Consider the following 13232-nt stretch of genomic DNA (forward strand, 5'->3'; position numbering starts at 1 on the left):
ATTTGAAGTAGCCTTGAATGGTGTACAATTTGTATCAAGGAGATCTTTCGATACTTAGAGACTAATTGAGTAACTATAGTTGAGTAAAATTTCTCATAATTAAGACATACAATCATCCTGGCCCCAAAAAAAAAAAAAAAAGACATGAATCATCATCTGTTTCTCGCCTTTGTTGACATTGCATATCACTAGTATGTTGATTGTTAAAATAATTATATGAAGACCCCTCCCTAACTTCGAGGATGGCAGTTAATCTTTGAGTCCTTGTTGTAAGAAATGTTCACCTATAATAATAGAAATAGATTTAGAGTCCAATGGTTGGAAGGCCAAAATCCATTTTAAACTATTTTACAAATAAAAATTAAAATTTTTACTAAAAATTATAAGATGGATGTTTAATACTATCTTCTGTTTTAAGGGGTAAGAACTCCAGCTTGCTCCTTAAATACATCATTGTTTAATGCTATCTTCAATTAGATGATAATAATTAGAAAAAAGATGGATGTGTATTTTTATTTTTAAAGTATTTTTTGAGAAGCATTCAGCACTATAAATTATTAATTGAAGTAATTTTATTTTTAAAGTAATTAAAACAGAATATTTTTACTCTTTTTATTAAATTTTAAGTGTCAAAATGCATTTTTACTAAAAAATAAAAAGCGTCTCTCCTTTTCTACCGTTTATGGCTCGTGAAAAAAAGACACATTTGGATGATTAGTCAAATTACTCAAATTAATATACTATTAATCACATTTAGCTATTATTTACAATCAAAGTAATTTTCTATTCAAATGAAAAATTTATAAAGATGTGGGATCAAAATTCATCTAATGCATATATTTCTCTTTCAAGATATTTGACTAATCAGTCAACAATTAGATGAACGGGCAAGACAACTGGCAACTAGCAAGCATAGTCAATGACGTGCTTGTTCTTCCCTTCCCATATGAGCTCCTAATTTAGGTTTGAACTTTGAAGAAGAAATTTGAGTTTCATTTCATTTCATTTTAAATTAAAAATGGCCGGCCTCGCATCCACCAAGATCCGCGACGCGCTCTGTCCGAGCGTGGGGATTTCATCGCTCTCTGTTCACAACTCGTACAAGTTCCCCCCGCAGACCAACTAACAACGGAGACGTTTCTGTTTGGATTTATGCTCTCGCCGAGCAAATTTCTGGGTTTTGCCCCGTCAAAACCCTTGATTCGTCCCCATTCTTCCAAGGTATTGTCACACTACTTCCCGCTTATTCTTTTCCAACTTCTTTAGCTCTTCTGAAATAGAAATATGCTTGCTATTTTCGTGTTTTTTTTTTTTACCATTCAACTCTTCTTCTCTGCAGATTCGTCGTTCTCTTTTTTCGCTGTTTTGTTTTCTTCCCAGTATTTAGTTGTATTTTCAGATTGTGGGTCTTTTCTTATCGTTATTTTGTAAAAATATATTATCTTCTTTATTCATATTTCCGTTTTGGTTGGAATTGTTTGTTTTCAAGAAGCGCTCTTGATTTCCTCCTTGTGAATGCGCACAATGCATATAGGAAGAAACGTCATTCGCTATATGTTCGCCTTTGTCATGCTCTGAATTGTTTCTTTACGTCAAATTTGTGTTATATGTATCTCTATATTGTTAATTTTTCCGTTTTTAGAATCGTTTGTGCTATTTATGGGAAAAAAAAAAGCAATTTATTAGTATTATTAATATTAATACTATTTGCGATAATTGTGCATTTTGGATTTGGTGGGAGGGTTTTTTTTTTTTTTGAGTTTATTAATAATTTGCCTGAGACCTCACTGTTTATGTATGAACGGGTAGAAAATATTGTAGTTGTGGAGTTTGATTTATGTTTTAAATAATAGAGAGCATATTATAGTTTGAATCATTTGCATTGATATCCCTATCCCACATTTTAATTTCATATGCTTTTGGAATATGGCGTGCGATTTACAAGCCACCTTCTGTCATTGGAGCATTTGAATTGCCAGTGCAGCCATGAAAAATTGTAGGTCTATGTTTGTTAAAGGAAAAACAGGCTTGACAGATCAAATACAATTTTTCATTCTACATAAATTGCCTAATAGTTTTTCGTAATCTTTGAAATTTTAAACTGATAAATATGGTAATTATTTTTCTAGGGCAAAGTTCTCTCTCTTTTCTTTTGGTCATCAGTAGTTTTCTTAAAATCTGCTAATATTGTTCTTTTTACTTTCCTTGGTGTAATATTGTGAGATTTTATTTAAAAATTTTCTTTTTATATGTTTATGAGAATCTAATCGTTTCATGATTTGACAATGGCATTTTACATTTAAAAAATATTTTTCCATGGAACCATTGTATCTTCCTTATTACAAAAGTACACTGATCATATTTACAATTCAGATTTTACAATTTGTAGCAGCTCATAAAGCCAAATGGTTGAATCAGATGTAGTCTTGATCATATGATCCAAAATTTGAATAATATGATTTATAATGAGTCTCAGATCCAATTATATTAATTGATGGCTGAGTTGGCGTTGAATTAGTTGACTCAAGCTAATATGGCAAAATAGCTTCAGTTTTAAAATTTAGATACGTCTGAAAACTGTTTGTTGATTAGTGTTGTCTATTTCTCTTATAAAGAAAGAAAAGAAAGAAGCTACTTGAAATTATTTCAAAGCTTTGTTACAACCACATTATATAACTAATAAGCTTATTTATGACTTATGGTTGAGCACTTTTCTTAACTCCTGGGGTTAGATTTACTATCTTTCATATTTTATGTATGGGTGTATATGCCATACATATATTTCAAGCTGTTTGTCATTTTTTATTTAATTTGAGGATTTGGTACATTTTACAATTCACGATTTATGAATATGCTTGGTGCTTTGTGATATATATCAAGATTAACTACAATGATGCTGATGATACCATTTCTTTCTTGATCAGATGAGGGCCATTTGGCTATAGTGTTTAGCACTTTCAAATGGAATTAGAAGAAAAGTTCCTTGTTAAAGGTATCATGTTTAGCTTCTTATTGAGATTTTTCTTTCAATAGTTAGAGTAAATTTTTTCTTATTTGTTGTCTATGTGATTTTGAGTCTGTGTTAGGTGTAGTAACCTTAATGTGCATATGAAATTGATCTTTTTGATCATTGAAGCATGGTTTAGAATATAGATGAAATTGCACATTGGGGAAGATGAATGACTGATCTTATATGTTTTTTGTCTCCATATGATTTGTGTCTGATGAATGTGTTATTTCCCCACTATCAAACAAGCTACTGCTCATTTCAGAATATGTGGAACCATGTAATTTCTTCTTCGTTGTCTTTTATAGCCTGATGATTGGCCTTTGAACTATTTTTGAAAGGGAAAAGAAATCTAGGGTGAAAATTTTTTATAATGTGGTAAATAAAACTATATAATGATACGATTGATATACCTTGTGTGTGTGTCCTTGAGATTAAATGTGATGTATGGCATTTCCATACAGTCAAGAATTAACAATATCAGAATAAGTTTGCAAGTTTGTAGTGCATACTGAGCACTTATGATAGTTATTGTGTGTTGTCCTCTTTGACTTTACCCCTCCATCTATAGGACTTCTGATTTGTGCTTATGGCTTCATGAAGATAATATCTGGCAGCCTTCCCTGTCATTCTTTTTATTTTTGAAATTATGTAATGCTAAAGAGTAAAACTTAGCTTGTCTATGGAATATGGAGCTGTTTTGTTTAGTGTAATCTATAAGCTATTGCTGAGGGAAATACGAGAAGTTATGTGGCATGAGAGCTTCTATATTCAATTCCTTTTTAACAATGAACTGATTGATGATAAAGATGTTTGCAAATCCAATCTTTCATTTTTTTCATCAACAGGGTATTTGTTGATATTTTCTGGTCATTTTACCTGGCAAAAGATTGTGCTGTGTATAATATTGCATTTTTGATGGCTGGGGTAGCTGAGTTAATCCATGCATTTTTCACTCTTTAAAAACAATGATATAAATTTTGACTAGTAAATAACGTTCCATTTTGATTATAAGAAACATAAATGCATTAATGCATTCTGTTTTGGATAGTGTATAATCACAAAAAGAATTGAAGGAGGTATATCCTTCCAATTGAAGTATATATCGTAGAATTCAATTGGTCTTATAAATACTAAGGAGGTGACTTGACTGACTGTGGCGTGTCTAGTGGCTAGATTAGGACATAATTGTTGGTTGAACTGCCAATGTAGGCCAGTGATTATATATAATGATCACTCCAAAGCTTGGCTCACGTATGTAATCTCTAAGAATTTATACAAGATGAAAGAGAGGTCTATCATTCCATGGGTTGTAAATATAAATGCATCAATTGAGTAGGCCTGTCACCAGATCTTGTTTTCACTGAAACGGGGTATTGGATTTCAAGTTATCAGATAAAATTAGCATCTGTTTGTGTTGGCATGTAGTTTAACTTGCATACCATTAACGTGGCCACATCATGTCTTTTGTTGATGCAAACTTGTACACAAAATTTGATTAAATTTTAATTGGAACAAATTTCTTAGATATTCCTCTCTTGGATCTTTAATTTTCATTCTGTTAATCATGTCCATGAAGTGCTGTACTAAAGCAAAACTGATTTTTACTTGTTCATATATTTTAAAAGTAGTGTAAAATATGCTTCTATCATATTAGACTATCAATTTTTAATTGATACTTATTGACATCCATTTTTGATTTATCCAAATTTGGCATAGAAGATCAAGATGTGATTTCTTATATTTCAGTAGTTGGATTGTTGAGAATCGCATTCCTTAATAAGTTGTTGAATAGTGTCATCGTGTTAAGTTTTACACCGCATCAATCGAGATATACATGATAATTATAAAAAGGAAGCTCAAACACGTGCGCTCTTGTGCATGTAGATCCTGGTATATATAAAGGGCTTTGCCTAACCCTAGCAGCCTCACATTGGCATTGGCCGCTTTAGGAGTCACTACATTGTTTGTTGTGAAGATGCTCTCCTAGTGCCAAATCTTTCAATATATCACTTCTCTTTTTCATTGTAGGGACGATTTGGTGTTGGAGGTATTGATCTCCCCATCTCAATTTTCTCAGCAATCTTTCCTCGATGAAATCTCCCTGATATTAGAATTATTTTGGAATGCTCCTTGTGTATGTCTGTTTGCTGCTTTATTGATCTCCACTATGCATGTGTGAATGCTTGGTCTGGGTGTGTGTGTAGAGAAGATTTAATGCCTTATTATTTTGAATGTTTTGTGAAGATCAATTTAGATATAACCCTAACCACCCAAGATGGTTTGTTATAACCAGCCTCCTTTTCTTGTATATCTTACAATCTGGCTTTTTCCCCTCAAGAGATTTGTGCAATTGTAATGGAGAACCTTGATTTCAGGCATCTCTCTTGTAGTCATTCATTCAATATTTACCATGATTGATTTACATTTGTTATTGTTTGGGTCGATTCCCTTGAATGATTTTGCTTGATGTACTTTGGCTCTAACATCTACTCATGTGGAAATGTTACTATTTAATCAGAAGAAGTACAATTGATGTGCATTTTTGCTTTTAATGTGATGAAGAGTGTTTTGAAAGAACTATGATTGTTCAATGATTAGGAGTTTGAGAGAAAACTGTTGATTCTTAATCAAATGGTTTTGATCCACAACACCAAAGGTCAAGACAGATTTATGCAATAGTATTCAAGATAATATGAGCAAATGTTTTAGTTCGTTTAAAGTGTTTGCACATGAAATATCTTTTAAAGGTTCTGTCCAACCTCAACTTCTAAATCCTTTTATATCTTCTCTCATTTCATTCTTAGTTTCCATTCCTTTAATGCTGTTGTATAATTTATTTTCATTCCTGAGGAGGGGAGGGATTTGAGATGGGATAGTCCGCATTTTGATATATCTGCTGGCATAATAAGGGAGCTTCAGTGCATGTTTTGTGGGGTTCCCCTTCCTGGTCCTTCAGTCATCAATTGGGCTAGTAAGACACTCAACTTACTAAAGCTTTCCCTAGTTTCACCTTTCATCTCAACTATGCATAAGCTTGCAAAGCATGTTTTTCTTTAGTTTTTGTTCCTTGTGTTAATTTGAGGCTCTATAATGAACTATTTTTTCCGCCAAGAATTTGTATAGATTCTTATTGATTTGCTGATATATTCCATGCCTTTTGTTCCAAGATGTCCCTAATGGGGATAGGGCTAGATTTCTCCCAGATGCATAGATCCAATGCTGGTGTTGTAGCAATTGCTGCTTGATGCTTGCATTATGCTTAGGTAGATGAATAAGCTGCTATAGTTAGTTCCGGTTGTTGGATTCTCAGCTAACCCAGCTACTAGTTCTATGTATGATGTGGTATTCTGAGGTGAATGCTCTGGATTCTGGATTGGATAATTGATGTCTGTTAGAGAGAGATTAAGCAAAGAGAAGCAACGTGAGTTCTGATTTTATATCAACCTTGCGAAAAGAAAAATTATGGTTCCATTTGTTGGATGAAGCTTGATTGTCACTGATGTACCTAATTTTTAGAGTTACTTTTATCTCCTATTTTGGAGAGCTGGAGTCCTCAATCATGCTTGGAAGCCTTATTTTAACCTTATTTTTCTCCTGTTGTTGACATTCCTTCTTGAGAAGCCCATATAGAAATCTAAAACTCTAAAGGTCAATTAATTTATTTGGACAATGATATTCAACTGGATTAGTGTTAATGACATGTTGCTGATTAACAAACCCATGGGAGTTCTTTCTCCATCTGGTTGTATTATGTCCTTCCCTAGTTTCTAAAGAATGGCTCGTATATTATTGTTATTATTATTAGTTTTGGTAGGATGGCTCGTACATTATTTCATTGTTTGGGTTGTTGCTTCCTATGAAATTAGTTGAACAAATCATTGAATTGTTTAGAGTCCTAAATTTAAGAGTAGTTTCTCCTCATATGGTTTGCATTATTGGAGGGAAACAAGACGAAAAGTCATTGTGGCAATTCATAGTCTTTGCTTTGCTTTGATGTTTTTAGCTTGTAAGAAGTGATAGTCAAGGGTTTTTCCTTGTCTTTAGAATTCTTAATGGGGTCTGAATATGTTTGCTGTCTCTTTCTTTCAGGAACATTTTTTATTTTAATGCCCCCCCCCCAAAAAAAAAAGGAAAGGAAAGGAAAGGAAAGATGAAATTTTGTAAGAGGTTGACAATTTCTTTGCAATTTTCATGGTGGGACCTAAACTTAATCTTGTCATCCATTTCATGCAATGTTGATACATGAAGGAATCTGCTGTCTTTGTTATTTCTGTTCAGTTGATTCAGGCCTGTCTGTGACTATCGGTTTCATTTTTCATGTGTTTTTTCTTGCGTTCATTTTTCGTTCTATTTCCATATCAGACTTACTTTGCTGTTATTGGTGTTCAGTTTCTGGTGTTCAAAGCCTTTCTTCCAGTGTGCAAAGCACTCCGGAAAAAAATGGTCATTCAGATGAAGCTTCAAGAAGTCCTGAACTCCTTCAAGAGTTCCTGAAATCTGGTCCTAGGAAGGAACTTCTTCGAATGTGCTTTTATAAAGACAGAAAGATCATATCATTGAAAAGAAAGATGCCAGAAACTAAGTCAACCAGTAAGGTAATCAAGAAACAGGACAGCAAAAAAACTTCTACTCTTAGCAACCAGCCCTCTAGGAAGCAAAATAGGAAGAGCAAAAACCCTATAAGGCTCCAGCCAGTTGCTGACCAGCTTTCTGATTTTGGACATTCAGACTGCTGGATCTGTAAAAACTCTGCTTGTAGAGCTGTTCTATCCACAGATGACAAATTTTGTAGAAGGTGCTCTTGCTGTATTTGTCACCTATTTGATAGTAACAAGGATCCTAGTCTTTGGTTGGTATGCTCATCTGAATCTGATGAAGGGGACTCCTGTGGCTTGTCTTGCCATATTGAATGTGCCCTTCAACATGAAAAAGTGGGAGTTGTTGATCATGGGCAACTGATGCAACTAGATGGCGGCTATTGTTGTGCATCCTGTGGTAAAGTTACAGGGATACTTGGGTACGTATTTTTCTTACCTGCCAAGTTCTAAATGATATAAGCACTCCCTCCATCATTCACTGTACTTGCATGTTTTTGCAGCAGAAAATATTCAACAGCTGCAGCTTTTGCTATCCTTGATTCACCTTTTTCCTGGGAAATGGATATCAATATAGCATTACTCTGAACCTTTGATTTCATAGTGAAACAGATGAATGAGACATGATTCCATTATTTGGGATGTGCATGTTAACCAAATTTTCAGATCCGTGTTGATGAAATTGGCAATTTATTTTTAATGGTGGCAGATGTTGGAAGAAGCAGCTAAATATGGCAAAAGATGCTCGGCGAGTTGATGTGCTCTGCTATAGGTTATATTTGAGTTACAAGCTCCTGGATGGGACTTCGAGGTTTAAAGAATTGCATGACACTGTACTAGAGGCAAAAGCAAAGCTAGAGACAGAAGTTGGTCCGGTCAATGGGATTTCCGCAAAGATGGTGCGAGGAATTGTCAGCAGACTCTCTATTGCCAGTGAGGTGCAGAAACTCTGCTCTCTTGCTATTGAGAAAGCTGATGGGTGGCCTTCTGTTGTGAATCCAGATTCTATAGGTTAGAGCAAATTCTTTTTTATATCTTTTGTTCTTCTTAGTTGACGAGCAAGTTTTCTTCATCTGGCATATGCTTTTTAACTCTTGTTTCCCTCTTTTTCCTTTTTGTTTTTTGTTTTTTGTTTTTGCTTTTTTTTTTTTTTTTTGAAAAAACTCAGATGGTTCACTTCCTGCTACCTGCAAATTTGTTTTTGAAGAGGTAACAGCTTCCTCAGTCAAAATCATCTTGATTGACATGTCCATTGCATCTTCCAAGGACATTAAGGGCTACAAGCTCTGGTACTACAAGACTAATGAGGAGCTGCTCACAAAAGATCCTGTTTGTGAGGTCCCAAAAGATCAGAAGAGGATTTTGTTATCCAACCTCCAGCCTTGCACAGAATATACTTTTCGCATTATATCGTATACGGATATGGGTCAGCTGGGTTATTCTGAAGCCAAATGTTTCACCAAGAGCGCTGATCCAACTATAAAAGGTCCCTCCTCACTAATCGATTTAGGTCAAAAAAAAGAGAGCCTTGAAATTGGAGCCAGTTCATCTGGATCCAAAACAGAGCCCAATCCTACAGTAGCAGATTTAGGATTTAAGGTTCGAGACCTTGGGAAAGTTGTGGGTCTTGCTTGGACTCAAGATCAAGGTCCCTTGGAAGGGTTTTGCAGTGTTGATACAAAAAATTGCTGCAGAGAAACTGAAATTGTCAAGCCTAAAATTTCAGACGAGCAGTTGCCTGCAGTTTCACGGGACCTTGATTTAAATGTTGTTTCAGTGCCTGATCTAAATGAAGAACTAGTACCTCCTTTTGAGTCTCCCAAGGATGAAGATAATGGCTACACTTTGCAGAAGGCTGTTGAGGCAGACGATGATGCTGCCTCTCGCTATGCACAGAAAATCAGTTTAGCAAAATCGCATGGTAGTGTTGACTCCCATACCTGGATGAACGGGCCAACCGGAGAAGTTCCAGCTGTTGATTCCCGTGTAGATGCATGCAAGAAAAGGGTAGCTAGCATCAATGAAGAGACACATGATTGCAATAGCACTTTGGCAAATGGCTCTCCTCTTGGAGTATCAGATGGCACTTGCTCCCTGGATGAAAACTATGAGTATTGTGTGAAAGTATTTCGGTGGCTAGAATGTGAGGGTCATATCAAGCAGGAGTTTCGGTTGAAGTTGCTAACATGGTTTAGTTTGAGGTCGACAGAGCAGGAACGCAGGGTTGTCAATACTTTCATTCAAACTTTACTTGATGATCCAAGTAGTTTGGCAGGACAACTGATTGACTCATTTTCCGATATCATATCCAACAAGAGGCCCAGGAATGGATAGCATCGTAAGATGTGAGAGTAGGTTTAAGGCCTTGGAGTTCGCAGAAGCACTAATTGCTTTTTACAGCCAGAAATCACGTCCAATTGCTATTGCTTTCCTTGTACAGGCATTTTTTATTGATCACCTTTCAAAGAGGTTCATTTTTATTGCAGACATAACATATTTTGTCTAGCTGAAAGGATTTGCACCAACCATTGCAGTAACTCATTCTTACTGGGAAGGAAGCTCTTTGGACGAGTTTCAGGATGTAGAAGGCATTTTACTATTTTCTTAATTTCTGCAATTGTATTCAGCTATGGATTTAGTCATGGAATATTCTAATGTTCAAACTTCTATTTAATTTTTATTTGAAGGAACTTGAGATATGGTTCTTCCCCCTGTTTTCTGTTTTTCAGTAGGGAAAGGATAAAGAGTGGCCTAATTCTTGGCATTATATTCACCTCAATCTTAAAAATTGATATTAGTATAAGAAGACTCTAGAGTGTAAACTCATTGGCACGGCTGATTTTGTTTAAAGCTTGTTTCTCTACCTGCCATGAACAGGCAAATGGAAATGCTTTCTCATCCAATGAGTAGAGCAATGATTCTTCTACTATGCTTTTATGTGGGTTTGCTTTGCCTGCTGAATGCTGATTGCCCCTCACAAGGCATTGAAGATCTTTCCTGGCCAAATAAAAAAGGAAGGTATTTAAGTTTTAGTTTTAATTTAATTTAATTTAATTTAATTTTAACCAACGTATTGAAGATATAAAGTCGCCATGAATTGTAAATAACTAGTTGTCTAGGCGTATTGAAGATCACTGTTTGGTTGATGGTGAGTGAGGTGCAATGTTTGGCAAATAATCTCAAATAGTACTTTTCCTACTTTAAATTTTGGATAACGAAACTTTCATAGTGACTTAAATTTATCTGTTATTGATTTGGTTCTTTACATATTCTCAAATTACTATATTAGTTCTTTAAATTTTAAAATACAATTTGACTCACAAATTAAGCTAATGTATGGAGTATATTAATGAGTTGATGTATATGTGTAGTTAATTAAAAATAAATTAGTCATCAAATCAATTTAACTTTTACCAATACAGTCCCTTACCATGTGTTTTGTTCTTTTATTTTTAAAAATTTATGAATTTTTTAAATTACACTTTTTTTCATTAATATACATGGTACAATCAATATTATATTATTTGTCAATACATTTTAACAATATTTCTTCCTCTTTAAACAATAAAGATCAAATCTATAATTAAGATAAATTTAAAGGAGTAAATGGATAAAAATTAAACTTGAGGGGCTAAATTGATAATTGTGTTAAATTTGAGATTAAAAGTTTTATCATCTTTTTAAATTTCATTTTAAAATTGGTAAGTAATACAGCTATGCATCTGCAATTTTTTTTCTTAAAGTTCCCCCAATCTAGGATTAAATTTGCTTCAAATACGGACCAACTTGTAATTCTAAGTAGCCTCCAATCTAGGATTTTTTAAGAGAGTTATTCCATTTAAAGTTGACAATGATTGAATCTGACTCAATAATATCAAATATCAGATCCCATATAAATTAAAAAATATAAATAAAGGCATTTGAGAGAACCTAGCTAGTTAAAAATCCTACATCTTTATTAAGGAACTCTCTAACAAAGTTGAATGATACATCTCTCTATTTTCTATCCATACATATATTTTAAGATATCTTAGAGATCATGATATAAAAATGGAATACAATGGAATGCTAAAAATTACTGACTAAGGTATATTATTTATGGACGTACGGATCATGTTGAATAACTTTTTGAAGGGTATTTTTTAGTCTTTTCTATGTTTGTTGTGTTAAATATAAGGATTAATGAGTTAATAGGATCTGAATTATTATTTGAAAATCACCCTAAACTCTAAACTCTTAAAAGATGCAAAATAAATCCTAAACTTTTAAATTTATAACAAAATAAATCATAACCATTAACTTTTTAACATTATTACTGTTCACGCAGGTACTATTTAAAGTTTATTTTTCTACAAATTTAACCCTGATTGTTACAGTACCTGCATGAACAGTAATAACATTAAAAAAGTTAACAATCAAGTATGAATTTAAAAGTTTAAAATTTATTTTATATATTTTAAAAGTTCAGGATTTAAGATATTTTTGATTAAAAATTCAGGATTTTAATTGCTCATTGACCCTAAAAATAATATGTTTAGCCCTTTCTATGTTAAAATGATTTTCTATCATTTTCTTATGGATAATACACGGCATTTTTTTCTTGATTCTCAAACAGTCCAATCTTTGGTAAGACAGGAACATGTTGTCTACCATTTTGAATTTTTGGCCATTCGTCGTTGTACTTTTGTCAATGCAAATCTTCAATGCTACATGCAAATAGAATTTTCCTCCTTGTGTAGAGAGAACTAGAACCTCATGTCTTTTCTGCTTTGAATCAAAAAGGTTGGTTTATAAGGAAAAGTTCACACCAAACACTTTTTTAGGAGAAAATTAAACTAAAATATAAGACATTAATAATAAATTTATAATTATCAAAGAATATTAATTGAAATCTTAATTTTTTTAAAAAATTATATCTTCTCAATTTTATTCTTATTAAATATCTTATATAAGTATTTTTGATAAAGATAATTAAAAAAATAATTATAGTTGAAAAAAAAGAGTAACAAATGAAGTATAATTATAGTTGAAAAAATAATTATAAAAGTTACTAATATTTTATATTTTAAATTAAATAAAGCTTTTAAAAAATATTTTATTTTAGAATCAGGATATGCAATAAAAAGTGTCACTTAATAAGAATTGTTAAATTTTAACCTTTGACTGGTCAATGGTCATCCGGGTTTGGTTATATAAATGTGATTCATGCAAGCATAGCGTGCGTCATGCTGATGTACGTTCCAGAAGATATTCAACTATGAATAATAATTATCCAATGGGAAAATGATACGTTGCAATAAAATCTTGGTCAAATTGGATTTAATCAGATGATAACGTTATCACAAGTCACAAGTGAGATTTAATATTTTATTTACACTAAAATCACGAATTATGAGCATTTCAATAATTTTAATTTGATTACTATATTCAGATATAACTAATTTTTCTTCCTTTATTGTCCATTCTCTATAACACATGCCAACAAAATTAAACTTTTACTTCCCTACCCTTCTCCCCAATTCTGAATTCTCCTTGAGTCCAAATATGCCCTAACGACGGGATTAATCTCAGAAAGCTTGTTGGTTTAGACTTACTTCAATTTGATCATAATAAAGAAACTAATTAAT

The 13232-nt window shown here is 33.1% G+C and overlaps 1 protein-coding gene across 2 annotated transcripts; it reads left to right on the forward strand.

The window, feature by feature from the left end:
• The first annotated feature begins 1025 nt into the window (after positions 1-1025).
• On the forward strand, positions 1026-10304 carry LOC129292951 (VIN3-like protein 1). Of its 2 annotated transcripts, none has more exons than XM_054930688.1 (5): positions 1026-1221; positions 2925-2992; positions 7400-8027; positions 8315-8616; positions 8774-10304. In XM_054930688.1, the coding sequence occupies exons 2-5, from the start codon at positions 2962-2964 to the stop codon at positions 9937-9939; spliced, it is 2127 nt and encodes a 708-aa protein (XP_054786663.1). In that variant the 5' UTR covers positions 1026-1221; positions 2925-2961; the 3' UTR covers positions 9940-10304. The 2 variants fall into 2 exon arrangements, with proteins under 2 accessions (XP_054786663.1, XP_054786662.1); XM_054930687.1 differs by lacking the exon at positions 1026-1221 and adding an exon at positions 5864-5981 and having other exon boundaries at positions 2976-2992.
• The last annotated feature ends 2928 nt before the right edge of the window (positions 10305-13232 follow it).

This window comes from Prosopis cineraria, unplaced genomic scaffold, assembly GCF_029017545.1.
Source record: "Prosopis cineraria cultivar Desert tree isolate PC_DT_omini unplaced genomic scaffold, ASM2901754v1 PC14, whole genome shotgun sequence".
Lineage (NCBI taxonomy): Eukaryota > Viridiplantae > Streptophyta > Magnoliopsida > Fabales > Fabaceae > Prosopis > Prosopis cineraria.